This window comes from Archocentrus centrarchus, unplaced genomic scaffold (assembly GCF_007364275.1).
Source record: "Archocentrus centrarchus isolate MPI-CPG fArcCen1 unplaced genomic scaffold, fArcCen1 scaffold_24_ctg1, whole genome shotgun sequence".
In the NCBI taxonomy this organism is placed as follows: domain Eukaryota; kingdom Metazoa; phylum Chordata; class Actinopteri; order Cichliformes; family Cichlidae; genus Archocentrus; species Archocentrus centrarchus.
In genome coordinates, this window is record NW_022060254.1 from 6,199,594 (window position 1) to 6,222,283 (window position 22,690).

A 22,690-nucleotide genomic window follows, 5' to 3' on the forward strand; every position below is an offset into this window, starting at 1 on the left:
CCCTAATTGTGCACAAAATCTACCGTTTCTCTAATCTGAGTTTGCTTAATTTTAGCTGACTGAGACAAACAGGCAAACAGATTAAGAACAATTTCTTATTTACAACTGTGGCCTGGAAAAAGGCAAGGCCTTTTGAGGGGAAGGGAACATGGAGCATTAAACAAACAATACAGAACAATAACAAAACAATACACAACAAATGATAATCATAAAATCTCAGTAACCAACATCTACAAATGTAGAAAGTTTTTCAAATAGCTCTTAAAAATGGGAAGTGAAACAATCATAGTCAGTCTCAATGTTTTCTGAAGCAAGTTCCAGTCATCCGAAACAGCAAAAGCAAACGCCATTGAGCCAAAACGCGACTTGGTCCTCATCAGGTTGAGGTCTGGACTCTGACTGGGCTGTTGCAGCACCTAGATTTGGTGGTGTCCAAGCTTTAACCATTGGACAGATGGCATCACATTTGACTGACATTAACTGAGGAAAAATTGTACATGAATAACACCATGTACAATTTCAGTGTTTTTTTTTCCTCAGTTAATGTCTAAAATCAAATGTTGCTTTTTGTTTTTTCTTTATTTAACACTGTTGATACACTCTTTTATATAAATAGTAAATAATTGTCAGATATTCAGTTCCAAGTATTCTGGAAAAATGGGCAAAAGCACTTACTCACAGGACATTTTCAGGCCCTTGTATAGTTCAAATAAGCAGAAAAGTCCAGGCGGGCATATTGAGGCTTAGGCGATAAAGAGTTACCAAAAAGCTCTATCTTGTCTCATCTGTCTACAAGATATTGTCTGAGAATGATTTTGGCTTACTCGCGTACACTTTGCCAAACTGCAGTCTAGCTTTTTATGTCTGTGTCAGCAGTGGGATCCTCCTGGGTCTCCTGCCACAGCGTTTTCTTTCATTCAAATGTCAACAGATAGTTCGCGCTGACACTGATGCACCCTGAGCCTGCAGGACAGCTTGATTTTCTTTAGAGCTTGATTGGGGCTGCTTAGTCACCATCTGGACTATCCTGTGTTGCAACCTTTCATCAAATTTTCTCTTCCGTCCACGTCCAACTACTACAGTGCCGTGGTTGTAAACTTCTTGATTACGTTGTGCCCCATGGAAAAAGGAACATCAGCATCTCCTGAGATTTAGGGTCTTTACCCACAATACAAAGCAACGTAAGGTGATTATTTGTGATTTGGCTCTTTATAATGTAGTACTCTTGAAATTAAACTTGCGTGTTCATTTAATGAAAAGTGCAGGAGGCGCTCAATTAATCTCCAGTTGCGTTTATTTTCCCATCAAAAGAATGAAGTCAAAATACGAAGCTCCAGACCAGCCATGAGTCCCTGACCCTAAGATCAGTTCACAAAGACTGGTGCTCTGTCTGTCCCTGAGCCCGGTTTTTATTACAGCTACACAAAGTCATAAAATGGATGTTGGTGCATCTTCTTCTGTCTTTGCAGCTGTTAGTGGGGCTCATCTCCTGTTCCCAATCTCCTGTTGCCTTCCAGCCTTTTGATCTTCCAACCCCCTTCGCTTGTTTCCCGGAGTTTCTGCTTCACGTCGTAAACCAACAAAGCAACAGACACCACGCAGTTCTACCCAGTTCATGTCCTACGCAGTTCATGTCCCATTATATATATATATATATATATATATATATATATATATATATATATATATATATATATATATATATATATATATATATATGACATACTCATGCAACTTATATTCCTTCCCACTGCCACATATGGCAGATTGTATTGATCAGGTAGGCCATGTATGTAAATATGTTAGTGAATTTGAGTATTGGCAAGCCCCATTGTCTGCACACATTGTCTGCATTCATCACATCTAATGGCTTTTATTCATACAAACTCATGCATTTTTGGACTGTGTAATGCCCTAGCAACATTTCAAAAGCTCATGACTAAAGTACTGGGGGATCTGGAAGGGTGTACAGTCTACCTAGATGATTTTGTGGTTTGGTCTGATATGTGGTCCTCGCATTTAGAGCATATCCGGAATCTATTCAGCCATTTGGAAGATGCAAATCAATCAACCTCACCAAATGTGAGTTAGAGAAACAAAGGTGACGTACCTGGGGAGGGTGGTTGGACAAGGTACAATTCATCCAGTGCAAGACAAGGTAAAAGCTGTGGAACAGTATCGTACACCTACCACAACAAACAGTCGCCTCAAGGCGCTTTGCATTGTGGGTAAAGACTCTACATGCAGAGAAAACCCAACAGTCAAAACGACCCCCTATGAGCAGCACTTGGTGACAGTGGGAAGGAAAAACTCCCTTTTAACAGGAAGAAACCTCCAGCAGAACCAGGCTCAGGGGCCTGAAAGCTGAAGGCTCTGCCTCCCATTCTACTCTTAAGTATCCTAGGAACCACAAGTAAGTATAGCACAGAGCAAAAATAGCAAGAGTATGACTTATTCTTTAAAAAGCCAGTCTCCAGTAAAGTAAACTTCACCAAAGTGCTTACTCCTGACATCTAGAACTCTATGCAAATAATAAAACATGTAAACAGACTGAATATATGCGCTGATTTTTCACAGCAAAGGGCCCACCCTCTCAATCCAGCATCTAGATATATATGGCTATGGCTGCATCACAAACACATGAAAAAGACCCACTTCCACTATTAAGGTCACGTGACTTACGGTACAAACCAACCGGGGGTCGGGGCAATGCCAATGCATACAAACAGATGCAGTACAAATGCTGTATCTACACAAAACATGGCAACTGCGGAAAATTTCAGGTTTCCAAAACTCTCCAAAAGTTGCCAACGCTACCGGAAAAAGTTGCTAAATTTGTCGCTAGTCACTTTTTGCTAAAAGAAAAAAACTCTTGATATAGCGCCCAGCCCTATTCTGAACACATTTTAATGAGCACTAAGTCAGTGTTGACCCAAGTGGAGTGGTTGTTGAAGATCCTGCGTGGGTTTTTTCCAGGTACTCCAGTTTCCTCCCACAGTCCAAAGACATGCAGTTACTGGGGTTAGGTTACTTGGTGATTCTAAATTGCCCATAGTTGTAAATGGTTGCCTGTATGTGTCTCTGTTTTGGACCTGTGACAGGCTGGCGACCTGTTGAGGGTGTCCCTGCCTTTCGCCCTATGGCAGCTGGAATATGCTCCCTGAATATGTGACCCTGAATAGGATAAGTGGAAAAAGATTGAAAAAGCACTTTGGGTCAGCTTCTGTTAAGTGTATTACATTAAAAAATTGATTTGTCACTCTACACAGAAGGTTATTATATTCAGACATTTTTCATAGTTCATCACTGACAGAGTTTTTTATTTCCAATAAAATGATTTAACTCAATTAAGTGGGCTGAATATATTATTTGATCATCTGAATTCACACTATACATTATTACTGTTACTCGATTCAAAGATGGTGGCGCCATAGGCCAGCGGCCACTCCAGCTCCTGATAGTGATGTGCGTTTTATGTTGTACGAGAAGTGTCTACAACAGACTACAAAACTCCAACTTCTCAAATGATCTCTCCAGAGTTATGTTAGCCTTGGATTCCAAAGCACTCAGGGAGCTAGGCATTTTACACCGGCGAGACCCAAGGGCCTACAAAGCAGCGGACTCCACCCCTGCCCCTGGCAGACGCTGGAAGCGACGCAAGTGGGGCAGTCGAGCAGGAATCAGTGCCAGGCTAAAGGCTAAACTATACAGACCTGCACTTCCTTCTATTCTGCTCTTCAAAGTTTGTTCTTTGGAAAACAAAATGGATTACCTCAGATTGGATTTAATTACACAAAGAAAGGTGAGAGACTGCAGCGCCATCATCCTCACTGAGACATGGCTTAATCACGCCATTCCAGACAACGCCATCCAGGTGGACGGACTAACAACGTTCCGGGTGGACAGGAGCCACACTCTCAGTGGTAAATCTCGGGGTGGTGGTGTGTGCATTTTCATTAATAACAACTGGTGTACTAACAGCAAAGTTATCTCAAGTCACTGTTCTGTAGGGTTTAATATTTTTCCCGAAAATGACATGAATCAAATCCCGGGAAATGGCTCGTCATTTCCCGGGAATCCCGGGAAAAAGTTTATTTATTTTTTTATTTTAATTAGGCCTTCTGTAGCCTGTGTCGGCCTTAACCTATTCTCATATTGTAGAGGTAGCTTTCCAGCTATGTCCTGTTATGCCCAGTAGGGGGTAACGTCGGCTTGATTAACGCAATAAAACCTACATCTCGACATTTGAGTGCTCGAGCTATGCGGTGTTGTATCGTTCCTCAACACTCCCTTAACAAATATAATTCGAATATTCCTCCATTGTACATGGAATTATACCAAGATATTTTACAACTGCTGGTGCAAAACAATACGGTTCATCTCCACAGCATTGATAAAGGCTCAGCCACGCTGTCGTGGCGACATCTGTTGCGCTATATCTCCACCAGTGGAACGCTGTAATAGTCATTGAAAAGTTAACTACTGTACTACACTATAATATGACATAACACAGGGCCTTGAGTAATGCACCACGACTTGGTCATTGCCATTCTGGCAACAACAAATTTATAACACCGTGTCTGAGGGTTAAAGTAGGTTCGCTGTGAATCGTCTTTTGAAAAACTGGCCAATCCTTATAGCCTAAAAAATATACATTTTACTCAACTCCATTTTAAAAGCAAAATATGTTAAAGTATCTATTTCATGATACTTTCTTCACACATTAGGCCCGTATCCTAATTCATGATTGTTAGTAAGCGGCTGCAAACGAGGAAAAGAAACACTCGAAGTTAAACAGATATTTCTTTATTGTTCAGGGCAGGCATATTTTATAGGCTATATAATGCAATATAACAATATATAATAATATAAAATTATATAATACAAAATACCTTAGGGTAAACACATTGCCTACGATTTCAACAAATTAAAGAGGAAAAAAGTACAACTGTGTAATACCTCTATTAAAACGCTTGAGATGAAGGCTGAAGCCTTAAACGGAGGCTGAACGTGCCTGAAATGAAGAGTAATGCTTTTCGCATTAAACGAACCCTTCTCTCAATATTTCCATAAATTTAACATTCTGAAGCTTTCTTTTCTTTCTGAAAGTCAAATCAACGCGCGCGACTTTTTTCCCGGTTTCCCGTCTAACGTTTCCCGGGAAACGGGAAATGGTTCTGATCGCATTTCCCGGGAATCCCGGATCCCGGGATTAAACCCTACTGTTCTGAGGACGTTGAACTTCTATCAGTCAAATGTCGTCCAGTATACTTGCCAAGAGAATTTTCTTTCTTTTTTTTCTTTTTTTTAAATTAAGGGCCTCAGAGAAAAAAAAGTCTTACAGGTACCCCAGTCATGCAGCATGAACAGGCAGGAAACTGAAAGAAAGAAAAAAAAAAAAACAATCATTTATGCTATCCGCTACAGGCTGGGGTATCTGTTGGTTGGTGGTGTTTTAATACATCATTGCCCCCTCTCCTTTTTTTTGAGTGTGTGTCTGCCTAGCCAGTGGTGGTGCCTGATATGGGCGACATGGGCAGCCGCCCAGGGCAGCTTCTCATCTAGGGCGGCAACCCCCCCCCCCCCCCCCCCCCTCCCCCCCCCCCCTCCCCACGCATTGCCATTTCCGGAGCACCGCCTACCGCACTACTCCACTTGTGGGGTAATGGGCGCCCTCTGCCTGCTGTGTGGTGCATGTAGCTTTCTGCCATGGTCTGACAGGTTGTAACAGAAGGAAAAGCGCAGGCGGGGGATTCTCTCATCTCAGTCAACAGCGTCATGACAGAAGCGTCAAGATAAAAAGCATTACAAAATTATGTTCACAGTTTTTCATCAACAGCAGCAGCTGTTTTATGTGCAGTCTGTGCACACACACAGCAAGGTGGAGCTGTTACCGATGAGCTCAAATGGAGCGAAAGGAAACGTTTCTCTGGCGTCCAAAGCAGCAGCGCTTTTTCCTGTAACCACCGTTAAAAACTTTACTTTGAAACAGCTGGAGGTCCTTCATCAACCACCTGATCAATAAGTGAAGAAAAGAGAACTTTGTAGCTGCTGCATCCACCTCTGTTTGTTTCACAGCAAAAAACTGCAGTATGGAAGTTAAAAAAATACAGATGAATTGTTAATACCAGAAAAGTATTTCTAATCCGATCACTCAGTCAATGGAGTAATCAATAGTTGCTACCCTATTTGCCTGTACTGCTTTCACTATACTGTATGAATAATCTCCATCTCATGTAACATTTAGTTGATGAGGACTGCCAGAGTCTGGCTGGCTCAGAGGTTCTCACACACCTTGCAGTTGTATTTTATGTTAAAATATTATTAGTATTCATTTTGAAAGAGGAATTCTTATTCTGTTTTTTTTATACCAGTTTTAATTTTGTTCTACTTTACATTTAAAAGAATTAATGCAAACCAACCCATTTGTGGTATATTTTATTCACTAACCCAATGAGAATCGATAAGAGAATCGATAAGGAATCAAATTGATAAGTGATATCAATAATGGAATGGGAATTCTTATCAATTCCCATCCCTATTTATAATACTGTAAATGTGGTAATTAATTCACAGTATTTGTGTGAACCTGAATCCTGATGAAAACAGGCTAGGACCGCCACTGTTCATAGCACCCTCAGTAAAATGCTTAGCCCCCCCCTTAGCACCTGCAGAAAAATATCTCTGGAGCCTCCACTGAGCTGCTCCATCCACCCTGTTTGTTTCACACAGGGAAAAACTGCAGTACGGAAGTTAAAGTATGCAGATGAACTGTTAATGTGAAAAAAGTATTTCTTATTACTCGGGTAATTGATGGTATAATTGATTGAATACTCGATGACTAAATTAAGCAATAGTTGCAGCCCTACTGAAATTTGCAACATACCATAAGCCAATGCATCACCTTCTCACATAGGAGCAACAGGATTCAGGTGATAGAGCGTTGTTGTAAGTAAAGTTAAGTTTATTTATTTAGTGCTTTTCACAGACAAAAAGTCACAAAGTGCTGTGCAATAATTAAAACACAATATCAAAAAGCCGAGATAAAATATGATGTTAAAAACATATTAACATTACCATATTAAAAGAAAAAGAATAAAAATAAAGTCAACAGAAAGCCTGGTTAAACAGAAAGGTTTTCAACTATTGGTATCGGACCTAAAAAAGTGGTATCGTGCCATCCCTAATCACAACACAAGATGGCAACAAGAACCTAAGTGTCAGCAACCTGCATTAAAGACCAAGAAGCAGTGGAAACCCCTGTGCCAGGGAAGAAACATGCAGGAAGGTCTACATCAGTGTCTGAGACCCTCTATAAAGCCAAGAGAGGCTGAGAGTACAAGCCGGTCCCATCCAGGCAGCACGGGCACCCAGAAAAGGAGCCCAAAGCACCACACGAGCCGAGGGACAGTGAATAGACCCAAGCCCCAGGAGGCACAACAGCCAGGACAACCCGGGTGCCCAGGCACAGCCCCAGCAGCACAGGACAACCCAGCCCACAGGACGCCCACCCAAGCCCCCCACACCACCGCCCCCGCCACCCCCTGACCAAGTAAAGGGTGCCCACCCCGCCCCAGAGAGCCAGGTACAGGGGCAGGGCATCAGGCCCCCAGGGCAGATGACAAACCTGCACCACACGGGTACATGCGGTGAGGGGGAGAGGAGCAAACAAACGGAGAGACTGTGGGGCCAAGAGAATTTTCACCTGTCGATATTACAGCCGTGTACATCCCGTCCAGTGCGAACACAAAAGATGCTCTGTCTACATAGTATCAGTCTGTGACCTCAATGCAGGACTCTAACCCAGACTGTGCCTATATAATTGTGGGTGATTTCAATCAGGGTAATTTGAAGACAGTACTCCCACACTATCACAAATATGTGGATTTTGCAACTAGGGGAGAAAGCATTCTTGACCAGGTCTACACAGACATTAAACAGGCATACAGAGCTGTTCCCCACCCCCACCTGGGAACCTCGGACCATCTTTCTGTTATGCTAATTCCAGCTCACAGACCACTGCAAACGAGGAGCAAACCATCTGTGAAGCAGGTCAGAATTTGGCCAGAGGGGGCTACCTCAGCACTCCAAGACTGTTTTGACTGTACAGACTGGGCTGTTTTCAGAGAGGCTGCCAACCAGCATGCCAACATAATGGAGTGTGTGACAGGATACATATCCAAATGCATGTCACCGTCATAAAACACATCACCATGAGGGCAAACGTAAAACCTTGGTTCACCAGGGAGGTATGTGAGCTGTCAAGAGTACCGAATACTGCTTTCAAGTCCGGAGACAAAGAAGCTGTCAGAACTGCTAGGGCCAACTTGAACCAGGGCGTGAGAGCAGCATCTGTGTGCAGCACAGAGGGAAACACAGACAGCGATTAGAGCAAGACGACAAGTACGCACTTTGCGTCCTTTTATCTGTGATATGAACTGATACAAAGCAGCAAGTTCAGCCTTAGAGCCCAACCTAATTCACAGCCGTGAAAATCGCTTCACTTTTCTCATGTAATACACATGTAATATGGTAGAAAACTTGATGTTGAGACAGCAGAGTCACGCCCTTCTGCTGCTTTCGTCACGCGTTCTTGGTTCGAGACCAGCTAGTTTGCGGGGCCAGAGTTGAACCCATTTTTCGGCCGAGCACCGAGTGCTTCCGTGGTGGAAAACCCACCTAATGGTTAAGGAACCCTGTTGGTGGGAAAGAGGCCAGTTTGGACAATGCAACACTCCAACTGGACCCTGCTGACGTGAGCAGGACCCTTCAAAAGGTGAACCCCAGGAAGGCTGCTGGTCCTGATAAAATACCTGGGTGTGTACTTAGAGACTGTCCTGACTCACTGACCAGTGTTCTCACTGATGTCTTCAACACCTACTCAAGAAATATCCAACCACATCACTGAACAACTACCGGCCCGTAGCACTCACTTCCATCATGACGAAGTGCTTTGAAAGGCTGGTCAAGGCTCATATTACATCCAGCCTATCTGCCACATTTGATCATCTCCAGTTTGTGTACCGTCCCAAGCGCTCCACTGATGATGCCATAGCAACAGCACTCCACCACAGCCCGACTCACCTGGAGAACAGAAACAGCTGCGTGCAGATTCTACTCATTGACTTCAGCTCCGCCTTCAACACTGTCATTCCACAACACCTGGTAAACAAACTCAGTAGGTATCAGCACCCCAGTTTGCAACTCACCACCAGCAGTCTCTCAGTCTGGTATGGCAGCTGCTCTGTTGCTGACCAGAAGGTCCTACAGAGGGTGGTGAGAACAGCAGAGAAGATCACCAGATCAGCCCAACCCTCCATCCAGGACCTATACTCATCCCGCTGCCAGAAAAGAGCCATCAACATCACCAAAGACCACACACACCCTTCACAGGAACTGTTTACCCTCCTACCATCTGGTAAGCGCTACAGCAGTATGCGCTGCAGGGCTACCAGACTCAGTAATAGCTTTTTTCCCACAGGCCATCAAGCTGCTCAACTCACTCATGAAAACGCATAAAATGACCAGCAGACTGTGAAAACAGCAGACTCAACGTGTGCAAAATACTATTTTTATGCACATGCAAATTCATTTTTGCACAGGAACATAACAAGTTTACTAAAACTTATCTATCTCCATGCTGCTATTCTGAACTTTGCACTTTGCTATATTGCACTTTGTATTGTTGTACACCTGTACTATTAACACTGCACTCGAGTAACATACCTCAACCTGACTACGTTTTGGTACACCGTGTTAGCCTGGAAACTGTATCCCCACTGCCTGTCTTATGTTGTGTGATCTGTTGTTATTTATTTACATTTTATGTCTATGTCTATGTTGTGTGTCATTTTTGTTTTTAATACTGCACATTTTGGGGTTTGGAGAAATGAAATTTCAGTCTTCTGTGTAATGTACTATTACATGGTTTGATTGACAATAAAGTTCACTTTAAGTTTGAAGTCTGTTAAAGTCACAGCTATGATGACCAATAACATTTTAACATTAACTAATGCTGAAGAGCCAACATCAGTCATGACTAACACATCAGTCTCACCACTATATGAGCCACCTTATTATTCTTTGCCTCCATGAAAGGACCTTTGACCTCTGTGCTGGGGGTCTGGGTCTTTCTAAGGGATTTTCTTCCTCCTGATTAGGGGTAGCATGAACTAGTCGACTTGTCGAGTAGTCGATTCTAGGAAATCTTGCGAGTTTTAAAATTTCAAATCGACTAGTCGCAGTCACGTGACTGCTGGCAACAAAATGGATTCCAAACAGATGGAAGGCGAGGACGAGGAGCAGGCCGAGTCTTCGCAAACAGCTAGAAAATCAACAGTGTGGAAGTATTTTACTAAAGATGACTCTTCTGGTTCAACTACTGTTACATGCCAAATCTGCAAAGCTGTGCTGAAGTACAACAAAAGTACGACTGTGATGCACAGTCACTTGAAAGGATTTTGAGCACCTTTTTGGGCCACATTACCAGAGTGACAGGAGATCAGCAGCACACTTCTCCACTGCTGCAGAAGAGGTCCGTGATTTTTTTATTTGCTACCGCAGATTCCCACCATGGCGAACCCGCTGGAGTGGTGGGCCAGCAATCAGGACAGATTTCCCTGATTGGCAAAACTCAGCAGAAGGTATTTAGCTGTTCTGGTGTTGTGCGAAATTCTGTTTCCCCATGAAAATCTGTTCCCCCTGTGTCGGGAGTATGAACTGCAGGCAGAGAGGCAGATCGGACTGTCTTCACGGCGCTTCTGATCGATTTCTCGGTAAAATGACACTGTAAGAGACTTGCTGGTAAATTAATTTGTTCCCATATCATGGAGGGGGAACCAAATATTTTGGATGGCTGAAATATTTGGTTCCTCCTGTGTAACTTTGGCAAATAAAGAGCAAATGTTTTCATACTCACAGGAGGTGTTGTTCTTGATGAGAGGAATAAACACGGTAAAAGATTTTTACCAAGAAATTGATCAGAAGTGCCGTGAAGACTGTCGGATCCACCTCTCTGGCTGCGCTCTCCCAACACGGGGAACAGATTCTCACGGGGGAACAGAATTTCGCACAACAAATGTTTTATCTGTGAATATGGGTAATAAAGCCTTTAAGTTACTGCAAAGCATCGTGTCTCGAGTTTGTATGACATCATAGCGACTAGTCGCTGTCGACTCGACTTTTATCATGTTGACTTCAACCTTAAAAAAGTCGTGCAACCCCTACTCCTTATCAATTTCTTTGCCAATTTTCTTTTCCAGGACAAAGCTTTTTCTTTCATGTCTTAATATCTGTTAATGGTGACACCACAGAACACAAGTTCCTTCCAACACACATTCCTGTTTGCAGTGTTTTAATTTACAACTGTCAAATCCCTCTACACCATGCTCCTCTCACTCACTGCAGTCTACATGCTGGTGCCCAGTGCTGCTGAGTCATTTCTATGTTACATTTCATGACTGTATTCTCATAAATTAAAGTAATTCATCCACAGCGACTTCTGACCTTAAGTGATCTCTGTCCTGTTGCAGGTGTGTGTGTGCTGCTGCTGTCTGCACTGACTGTTTCTGCAGGTGAGTTGATGGAAGAGAAAACAATCAGAGAGACTCCAACAAGGACACAAACACATTTACTCTGTCTGTCTGTCCTCCAGTCTCTCTGTCTGTCAGTCCAAACCTTCAGCAGTTCTTCAGAGGATCTTCTTCAGTGTCTCTGAGTTGTGTTGATGATGGACAGACAATTGATGGATGGACAGTGAAGAGGACCAGAGGACGACTCACTGAGGACTGTGGAGCAGCTACAGGCTTTGGGAGGGTTGATGGTTCCTCCTGTGTTCTGGATCTCTCCGTCTCCTCTGGTGGAAGTTACTTCTGTGAAAACTCTTCTGGACAGCAGAGCGATGAAGTCTCCATCAGTGTTTCAGGTACAGACAGATGTTTGCAGCTGTCTCTCTGGTGGAACTCTGTCTCTGAATCACTCTGTTTGTGTCTTTGTTGGTCAGCTGATTCTCTGATCCTGGAGATCCCTGCACTTCCTGTGAGGACAGGAAGTGACATCACCCTGCATTGCAGACGTAAGGATTTTCACACAGTCGCAGCTTATTTCCGTTTTAATGGAAGTGTTGTTGGATCTGGACGTAAATCAGAGCACACCATCACTAACATCCAGCAGTCTGATGAAGGTCTCTACTCATGTTCCACTGATACATTTGGATTATCTCCTCAGAGCTTTCTGAGGGTCAGAGGTCAGCACACTGAGATCACTTCCTGTTTAAAGACCAGCACTAATCTGCTGACCTGATAATAAACTGACTGAACCATCTTCATCATCTCTCCTACAGCTCTTCCTCCTCATGTACAGAGCACCACAGCCTGCACCTCTCCTGGTATTTCTGCTCCTCCCTCTTCTCCCACAGCCCTCCCTCCTCCTCTTTTCTCCTCCTCCATCATTCCAGTTGTAGCAGGTCTGGTTTCTGTGGTTCTTCTGGTTCTGGTTGGAGTTCTGATCTTCTACAGGAAACTAAAAGGTATGAAGTCTGTCAGACTCAACAGTTCAGTGTGGATTGTGTGCTCACTCGTACAAACATATAAAGCATACAAGAATCAAACAGTGTCACATGCAGGATCACATTTCTAAAGCCTCCTCTGAAAGGCTCTTGGAAGCAGTTTCAGCAGCTTCAGATGCTGAATCAGTAAAAAGAAACAGCTGTTTACTTTGTGCCATTTCACATTGGTGCATTTGGTTCCAGGCAGAGTGACAGCAATGTAAGACAGGAGGAAATGACACAGCCAAGGGAAGAACTCTGTAGTTTGGCTGCTGAACTGAAATGCAGGCTGAGAGCAACCGCTTCTTAATATTTCAGATTTTACTAACTAGCTAGTTTAGATTTTAGAGTTCTTTATTATAACTTACTCTGTGTGTTTTACAGTGTATTTAAGTATTAACTGGTTAATTCATTCATCTTTAGCTGGGTTCTAGTGTCATGTTCGCTCTGGGGTTAATTTCTATTTTACATGAAGGCTTTTTTATCTACAGTGAAGTTTAAACAAACCTGTGAGGTTTCACTTAAAGCATGTCCATTTTTAAATGTAGTTCAAATGTGAAGTGGAAACTTTCTGCACTCTCTGTCAACAGAAAGCAGACAGATGATGTGCACATGTTGCATCCTGTGGTCACAGTATGCTGTGATCATAGATCTTTTATACTGTGCTGGTGGTGAGGAGACAGGATATGGTTTTTATGCCGTTACTGTGGTTGCTTGTTTTGATACCTTCGACCCACTGAATGGGCATATATCCTTTCCTAGTTTTAGTTAGCTTAACTCCACATGAAATCAAGTGAGAAAAAAAAAAATCTGAAATTCTTGTAAAATTAAACTTAACCCTCATCCGACCACCATTTTTAGCATAAATGGACTAAAGAATGGGAACACAAGGGATATATATATATATATATATATATGAGGCAGGATAAAACGGGTAAGAAGAGGGATGAAGAGAAGAGAGAAGGAAAGAGAAAAAGAGAAAAAAGAGGAAAGAGAAAAAAAATTAAGGAGAAAAAACAGAAAATTAGATAAAGAAACATAGATACAGAATCATACACATATTCACGTGTCTATACACATGCATATACACATACACACAATCTAGCTTTGGTTTGTAGTAATGTGTGTGTATACACCTCTGTCATGGAACGTACTCAGTAATGAGGGCAAGAAGCCGCAACCAGGCCCCTCAGGATCCCAAGGCAAACAGGGAAGGACCCAGGGGACCCGGGAAATCCACGGCCCACCAGGAGCCCAGAAGACCCTAGGTCACACATTCTGATGGCAACCGTGCGCACATCCCAGAGGAGGAAGGAGGGAGACCTCAGATGGAGCCCCCATGGTAAAAGGGCAAGAGCCCAGAGAGCCAGAGGCAATGAGCAGCCCACCCCTCCATAGGCCAGCCCCCCCAGCACGAGCCGAGAACGCAGCCCCGAGGTCCTAGGCACCCGAGAATCACCTGACACCCAGCAGAGCCCCCCCCCCCACACACACACACCAAAAAGGCCCAAGCCACCCCAAGCTCACAACCACCAAGGGAGCAGGCCGAAAGCCATGCCAATACATCCAGCCATGCATCCTAGGACCCACAGGCACCCACACCCCAGGGGTGGTAGTGATGATCAGTGGGGAGCAGTAGGGAGGGGTGACTCCTGCCCTCCACACCCATTTCCCAGAGGAGCCAAGGCTCAGCAAGCCACAGACCCACGGCCAATTGTCCACACACACACACACGCACACAAACATACATATGTGGCAGTCACACACTCATGCACACACACACGGACAGTACATGAACACTAAGTGTGGGTGAGTGGGTAACAGCACAAAGCCGGCGGCAACCCAAGGAAGCAGCCAACCCATCCCTGAACCACTAGCCAGTCCCTACCCCAAGCAGGGTGCATGAAACCAGGATGTGGGAATACCCGCCCCCTCCCCCCCACTCAACGTGTTTGGGGTGATGTGTTGGGTGTATGTGAGTGTATGGGGTGGGAAGAATGTGTATGGCTATGTGAAAGCTACAGTGCTATTAAAATTGGAGGGACAGATGTAATATGAGCATATATATATATATATATATATATATATATATATATATATATATATAAATAAATAAATAAATAAGAAAGGACTCGCTGCAGCAGTCTCCAAGCCCCTGCAGCCCCAGCTTCCCTCTGTAGTTTTGGTCCCCTTAGTTTCCCCAGTGTCAGCTTCCCTGTCTGGTCAGCCTCAGCCTCTGGTCAGTCAGGGCCTCCAGTGTCAGCTGTAATAGCAGTCTCAATCAGGGCCACAACTTTAGTTAGAGCCCTTGTCACCATCATCCTCACCACCACCAAATACATCCAAATTATCACTTAGGCAGCCCCAGCCTGCACATTTGGGGGCCTTGACGTTCCTCGCCAAGTCGCCGCCGCCACTGGGAGCACAGTAGGCCCCCTGAACTGTCTGTATTGTGCTGTGGGTTTCCTGGCAGACCCCCCTGAACTGTCTTGCCTCATTCCCTGTGTTATATTTGGACTGTTTTTTCCAGCTTGTTGTGGCCTCCTTGTGTTTTTCTTGTTTTTGTTTGGACTGTGTGGCCCTCTTTGTTTTCTTTGCCTCCAAAGACGAATGAGCTGGGATTGCCCAGGAGACGTGTATGAGCCATGTTGAAAACTACAACAAATGACTGCAGGCAGTTAGCCAGCGATTAACTATTAGCATAGCTTCACTTCTTCTCCACAGTGAAACACTGCAGACTGCAGTCAGAAGGTCAGAAGGTTGTGGACAGTCTCACTTCTCCATAACAGGTTATTCATGTTAATGTGCTTCTGTGTTTCCTCCTTCTTTTTCAGGAAGGAGTGACTCCTCCCCTCCTGTAGATGTGACTTATGCTGAAGTCACCACCAGGCAGAGAGGTAGGCTGTAAGAGGGTCTAACCAAAATACCCCCCCCCACACACACACACACACAATCTTACATGTATTCCCTGAAACTTTGTGTTGATTGAACATTTATAGAATTGAGTGAGTGTGTGTGTGTGTGTGTGTGTGTGTGTGTGTGTGTGTGTGTGTGTGTGTGTGTGTGTGTGTGTGTGTGTGTGTGCTGATCCACATTGTCTATTGTTGGATCTATTTTTAGGGGTCTCCATGTTCCTTTTTGGCTGCAAATTAAAACCCAACTAAAACCATAGTTACCAGCAAATCACAGGGTTAAACAGGTTCTGTGCAGGCTGTTTATTAGACATCTTAGTTACACACACAGCAAAGTCAAAAAGCAAGACACACAGTAACATAGTGAAGACTGAGATACACACACACACAGAGAAGAAAGAACCTGTTGATCATGCTTTGGCTTCCTCATCACTCCCTCTGACCGAGGAGAGCCCGAGCTGAGATTAAATATGAGTCCAAATAAAATCAAACTGTCCAAATGATCCATGAAGATGAGCGAGCTCTGTTGCAAGACGTTACTGGTTCTTAGAAATATACAAACACAAAAACAAAAAACAGAAAGCAAAAAAGCCCTCCCAGGAGGTTAAACCTTAGCAGTTACTGAAAAACCAGACAACACGGACAGAGACGGTCGCTACATCTTCTCTTCTTCTTCTACTCCTCTTCTAACCGTGGTATTTATACTCTTTCCCTTCCTTTGTCTAAGATTTGTGCTGAGTCTGCACTTTGTAAGCATAAATTAGGGGGTCTCATTAATCTTCTCATACTATCTAGAAAAGCGCAAACATCCCGGAGCATTTTTAATACATCATCAGATAAGAAAAATTCATCACAATAACTGTCAGAAACAACCTCCTTGTGGTCATCCTGTGGTACTCCTGGAGAAGGATTTACAACTGCCCACACTTACACAGACCAGATATGAGGGAGAAAGTGGGGCCCAGTTTGCCCCTAGACTTGTTGCTTAGACAGATTTACACTTTCTTGATTTGCATTTTCAGAATCTTTGGCTGTGCTATATAGGCAAGATATCCTACAGCTAGGTCTACTGGACAGATTTATCCTTATCACAGTATAAACTGAAAAATGAGCAAACAAGATAACTGGTATTCCACACATGAATGCAAGAAGGGCAGTTTTATGTGCTGAGACCCCTAAGCAGTGAGGGGTAGCAGAGCTTCTGGGACCCTGAACATGAACAATAGCAATTCCAACAGGCCTCAAATCCTCCGACTACTTTTAGACACACAGTATGCATTTACAGTATTACAGTGTAGAAAGCAGTTTAGTTGCAAATAAATAGAAGTAGGAATAATAACTTTAAATTTCAGCATTGGTGTGATAAAAAATCCCAACACTACTCTGATGTGAGGATTCACACTGAAGAAACAAATCAACTGAAAACTGGTGATCATGATGATGGTGAAGATGATGATGATCATCATCATGGTCATGATGGTGATGACGATGATGAAAATGATAATGGTGATGATGATGGTGGTGATGAAGGTGGTTCAGTGTGTAGGTCATGTATGGACAGAGAGCATCAAACAGTCAGTCTGGTCTCAGGTACGATCACAGAGTCCAGCTGCAGCAGAGGAGCAGCTCTCTGACAGTTTACCTCCATGTCTGGATGACTCCTGCTGCTTTATGCTTCATAATCTCACAAAGATTCCTTAAAACTCCTCAGAGCTTCATCAAGACCTGATACCATCCTCTCTGAATCTAACCAGGAAACACAGAAAGCACCAAATTTGATGAGTTAGCAGACAATTCACCCCCCCCCACCACGTTCAGTCTGATTAACTTCACCAGAGGTTTGATTAGAACAAAACTACAGCTGGAGAAGGTTCATCTGTAGTTTGTTCATCCTCTTCATTCTTGCTGAACACAGCTGCACTCTTTTTTAAAAAAACCTTTCCCAGCATAGAAAAGCATTTACATCAATATCCATAAAAAAAACATTTAGATCAATAATGATTAAAACTCAATAATTAAAAAAAAAGTTCTTTGCTTGTCTCTAAAACATGAGGTTAAGGTTCAGGTTGAGGGTTGGGGTCATCACTAACAGTGACTCAGGGGGAGGTGGGCAGTGGCGGTCCTAGCCTGTTTGGCACCCCGGGCGAGCATCCCCGCCGGCGCCCCCCCCCCCCCCCCCCCCCCCAACCCCCCATAGCGATCGCCGCAGCAGCGCCTACCGCACTACTCCACTTGGGGGGTAATGAGCACCTGCTGTGTGGTGCATGTTTTAACAGAAGGTCCCCCCACTATCACAGGCACACTCAGAATTTATTTTAAATTTTATTTGAAAAAACATGGAAGAAACTGAAATATTACACAGCTTCTGCTTACCTTCATCTTTGCTTCTTTCTTTTCTTCTTCTTTTCTCTTTTTCCTAAACTGCACACCTGATGGCTTTGACCTTTTCCTTTCCATCTGCCGTAATTCGCACTGAAGCTGAATAGGTTATCACCACCGCCCATCCCCAGGGTTGTCAGATCTGACTGACAGTTGCCAGCCCAACACAACAAAACCTCCATTGAAACTCATGTTAATAGCACCAGGTGTGATATATATTTAACTAGAAGCACTCAGAGAGCGCAAACCTCCGCCAAGGCCATAGGGTCACTGACGCTGTAATACGTGTATCTAAATACTTTGAAATAATCTTTCATCTTTCCCAGACAACAATAACCCCCTATCCCGCAATAGTGTGTGACCTCGACCAGATCGCGGCTCCTAGCCGTAGTAGGGAGACCTCTGGTCTCTACTTCGCTTGGCTCATGGCTGGTAACTAACTTGCTCATCCATGTGGGTCAGCTTCAGCAAGGTGGAGAAATGCAGCAAATCGAAGGATTTTAGCAACAGAACTTTTATTCCTTTTTCCACCGCCACCGAACACACTTTTTCCCTCGCGCTCGTCTCCCACGCTAGCCCGCATACACACACACGGGGCAGAGAAAAGTGGGTGGTGTCTCTTAAAGGGGAAGGCTCTGCCTGTATCCCGCAATACTGAAGAATCCTTAAAAAAATTCCTGGATCCAGATCGTGATTCGGATCACCACCAAAATTTAATCACTTCTTCCTCTTGTCATTTCCAACCACTCCACAAAATTTCAGTGAAATCCGTTCATAACTTTTGGAGTAATCCTGCTGACAAACAGACAAACAAACCAACGTGACCGAAAACATAACCTCCTTGGCGGAGGTAAATATACAAGCTTTGGGTGAGTTGCTAAAATTTTGGCTGCTTTTCACCATATTTGGTAGGTTTTTAGGAAGTTTTTATTGTAAAATTATATATCTATATAATATTACAATTATATAGATATATCTATATAATTTTCCAGCCCAATGTGTTCACAAGCTGCTCAATCTGGCAACACTGCACCATCCACCAACATTTGTCCAAACTGTCTAGATTCGTATTTGTGTTATTTTTTTCATTAGGATTCAGGTTCACACAAATACTGTGAATTAATGACCATATTTACAGTATTATAAATGAAATGTGCTTTGTGCTCTATCAGTTGTGTGCATCTAATTTTATTAGATGCACAGATTCATTCTGTGGAACATGGGGAAAAAAACATGGGAGGACAAAAAAAAAAAAGAGGCAGTTTTGCGAGATCTCGCAAAACTTTTCAATATTAGGACATACACTTCGCATTAATCTTGATACGGCAGTGTCAGTGAGGATGAAAGGTTTGGCGAGAGACTGCCAGCAAAAGTCGCCTTTATTTATAATTCAGCGGTTACTGTTGGCTGTAACCAGGCCCAAACTGTACAGGCATGAATGAATGAACCCGGCTGACTGTCACTCTCACGCCATCACTGCTTCACTCGACTCGCACCCCAGGCTGAGAGGAGAAGGGGGCGGGGCAGCGCTGTGTGTGTGACGATCGAGTGAAGCAGTGACAGCGAAACAGAGAGAGAATCCCCCGCCTGCCCCTTTCCTTCTGTTACAACCTGTCAGACCATGGCAGAAAGCTACATGCAACACACAGCAGGCAGAGGGCGCCCATTATCCCACAAGTGGAGCAGTGCGGTAGGCGCTGCTGCGGGGATCGCAATGCGTTGGGGGGAGGGGGGCGGTCATGCCGCCCTAGATGAAATGCCGCCCTGGGCGGCTGCCCATGTCGCCCATATCAGAAACCGCCACTGGAGGTGGGGGCACTTTGTGTATGTGGAACTGAATCTCTTCATGTTCAGGTAAATGATCAAAGGATCAAATTCACATTTTGTGTATCTTTCACAAACTGCTGCTGAGGCTCAGATGGAGAAACAGGTGATGATGAAACTCTGAGAGTCCTAATCTGACCAATCAGAGAGTCAGAGCTGAAGCTGCAGGTACTTAATTCATATTTCTGTCTTCAGGTCCTGCTGAGGTCACCTATGGTCAGGTGGTCTTCAACAATAAGAAGAAAGCTGGCAGGAGGACAGGTAACCATGACAACCACTTCTGGAACGTATTCATCACCAAATTCAAAATAATTTCAACAACTTCACATTATAGTTCCTCCATGAGCCTGTAGGGGGAGCTAGAGACATGACTGAACTCACAAAGATTAAAACAGTGGTGTTGCAGACAGACACACACAGTCTAATGTTTTATACTCTAACTGTGTGTTACAGAGCAGTCGACTGATGGCGATGTTGTGTATTCCTCATTGACAGCAGGTAACATTTACATACGTGTGTGTGTGTGTGTGTGTGTGTGTGTGAAGGTCAGAGGTGAACAGCAGGAATCAGTGATGTTTGTCTCTGACAGGAAACTGAGGACACACTCAGCCTGATGGAGGAGCTTCACACCACCACGCTGATCCACGCTCCTCCTAAACTCTGATGGATGTCTTATTGCAGCTCCTGCTGTAGGCTTGTGTCATTGTTACAATCAGCTTTTATGTGCTCAGTGTACAGACATGAAACAGAAACGTTTTTATTAATAAGGTTTTTCATATCAAGACATAATAAAAATCATCTGGTCCTCACCAGGTTCTCAAATGACTTAATGCAGCCTCAGCACATGACAACAACAAAGAGGGGAAGGAGCAGCTGTCAATCAAATGCAGTCCATTGATTGGTCAGCAAGTGTGAGCACCTCTATGAAAGCAGAGATGATGTTTCTGTGACAGGCTGCTGGGAACAAAGAGCCTAAAGAGCCCATTTAACACTGCTTCTTTGCTCAGCTGTCTGTGATAGAAAGACACAACACTGGTTCATCACTTGGGTTAGACACTTCTTTATGTTTCAGTGATTCATAAATCAGTGAGAAGCAGCTCAAACCAAAAAAAAAAAAAACAACAAAAAAAATCCCTCTGAAAATGGTAAAAGGACTGAAATGAAAATGAGAGAACATGCAGCAATGTCCAAAGAAGGACTTTGATGGACCTTCAGAAAGTCTGGAAAACTATTGCTGAAGACCACTTTAAAAATTACAAGAAGGTCCTGGAAGCAAAATATAAAGAAATGAGGGGGGGGGCTCATGACTTTTGCACAGTACTTTCTGGCTCCATCAACAAAAACTATGGTTTGTACATAGTGCTTTTCTACATGCTGCAAGTATTTACTCATTCACTTCACAGTTCTCTCATTACTCTCATCACTGACACAGCTGCCAGCTCCTCTCTCGATTATCAAATCAGAGTACTCTGGAGAAACTTTGACCGTTTATTATTAAAGGCAAAGACACCTCTGTAATACATACACAGTCAGATCACTTTAATTTTATTTGCAGAGCTCCAAATCCAAACAGTCACCTCAAGGTGCTTTCTATTGTAAAGACACTACAATAATTACAGAGAAAGACCAAAAGTCAAAACGACCCCTATGAGAAAGCACTTGGTGACAGTGGGAAGTAGATAGATAGATAGATAGATAGATAGATAGATAGATAGATAGATAGATAGATAGATAGATAGATAGATAGATAGATAGATAGATAGATAGATAGATAGATAGATAGATAGATAGATAGATAGATAGATAGACACTTTATTTTCCCACAAGGGGAAATTATTGTTAATTATTGTTTGTTAGACAAACATGGGAGATAGGTGCCTGTGGCCTTGCTGCCGTTTAAAGAGATGAAACAATAGCGAACACAGGGTGGGTGAGGAGAAAAAAAATAATCTTTACTATGCCCCACAGGGCACAGTATGAGGCTGTAAAAGAAAAAAAAAAAACCTCTGCATAGCGTAGTGAGCACATATACTGCATGGGAGCGCTAGGGTGGGCGGGGATGGAATGGAGCCAGCGGAGAGAAGTGGGTTCAGGTTACTGTTGAGGAGACCCGGCTCCCCCCTCAGCTAACAGTTCCTGATAAGAGGTGGAATGTTCATCAGCAGCTTGGTCTGTGGATATCAGTTCACACAGGAGTGGTGTCGGGGGAGTAGAGCATCTGTTTACATAACTTCCAGGAGAAGAAATGAGATTATCGGCTGTTTAAGGCCAGCCAGGGAGCCAAACTACAGATAATCACAATTGTTTTGCTACAGGCTGTCTCTGATTAATTTGCTGACTGCCTTACAGTCTCACTGGAAAACTCTCAATGGCGAAACTCCAATCATCTGAATTTTCTTGGTTCCTTCCTCATCACAGAGACTGACAACTTCTCCAAGATTTAATCCATTCAGCTCCAGATATACTGAGTTTGAGTTGTACTGCTCTGCATTCCCTCACAGGCAACCATACCAAGGCCGGAACGGCTGCCCAGACTTCCCAAATGTCATGATAAGCCAGGTATCCCCAAGTCCAATCAGGAGAAATCCTGGTATCAATGAGCCAAATATATATGCGTCCTCCACGCCGTCAATCGACAGTACAGCCAGGCATGTTATCGTCCACTCTCCACAGGAATCCATAATGTAGCCAGCGGGGTATGTCAGTCGGACAAGTGGAAAGAGGGTTCTCCTTTTCCCAATCTCCTCGTGGTGAAAATTTGATCAATAGCATTGAGAGACCAGCTGACCAAATCCATTTTAATTTCCAGTTTGGAAGATGTTTGAAGAGAGGCTCTAAAGCATAGTGAAGCAGCAAAGCAGGGTAATAAGGAAGGCTGGGGAGAGGAAAAACAAGGGGTCCATCTCCGCTGAGAGCAAGACATACATACCACAAAACTTTGTGGTGGGTTTTCAACATTTGTAGAGCATTTGGAGAAATGTCCAAATCCCACCACCACCAAAGGCATCCGGCCACCTCCATTTTAGGCCCT

General features: G+C 43.7%; 1 protein-coding gene across 1 annotated transcript; it reads left to right on the top strand.

Annotated features, from left to right (window-relative positions):
* Nucleotides 1-8,940: 8,940 nt before the first annotated feature.
* Nucleotides 8,941-22,259, top strand: LOC115775649 (uncharacterized). The gene is made up of 8 exons (XM_030723120.1): nt 8,941-9,418; nt 11,532-11,573; nt 11,654-11,923; nt 12,002-12,244; nt 12,341-12,526; nt 15,379-15,441; nt 19,855-19,946; nt 22,161-22,259. Exons 1-8 carry the CDS (start codon nt 8,941-8,943, stop codon nt 22,257-22,259), a joined length of 1,473 nt encoding a protein of 490 aa, XP_030578980.1.
* Nucleotides 22,260-22,690: the final 431 nt, after the last annotated feature.

Bases quoted from the DNA above. Each gene is read 5' to 3' on its own strand.
- LOC115775649 (XM_030723120.1), top strand. From the start codon at position 8,941: ATGACGAAGTGCTTTGAAAGGCTGGTCAAGGCTCATATTACATCCAGC. The intron at 11,574-11,653 runs GTGAGTTGATGG...TCTGTCCTCCAG, and splicing joins TGCACTGACTGTTTCTGCAG to TCTCTCTGTCTGTCAGTCCA. The intron at 12,527-15,378 runs GTATGAAGTCTG...CTTCTTTTTCAG, and splicing joins CTTCTACAGGAAACTAAAAG to GAAGGAGTGACTCCTCCCCT.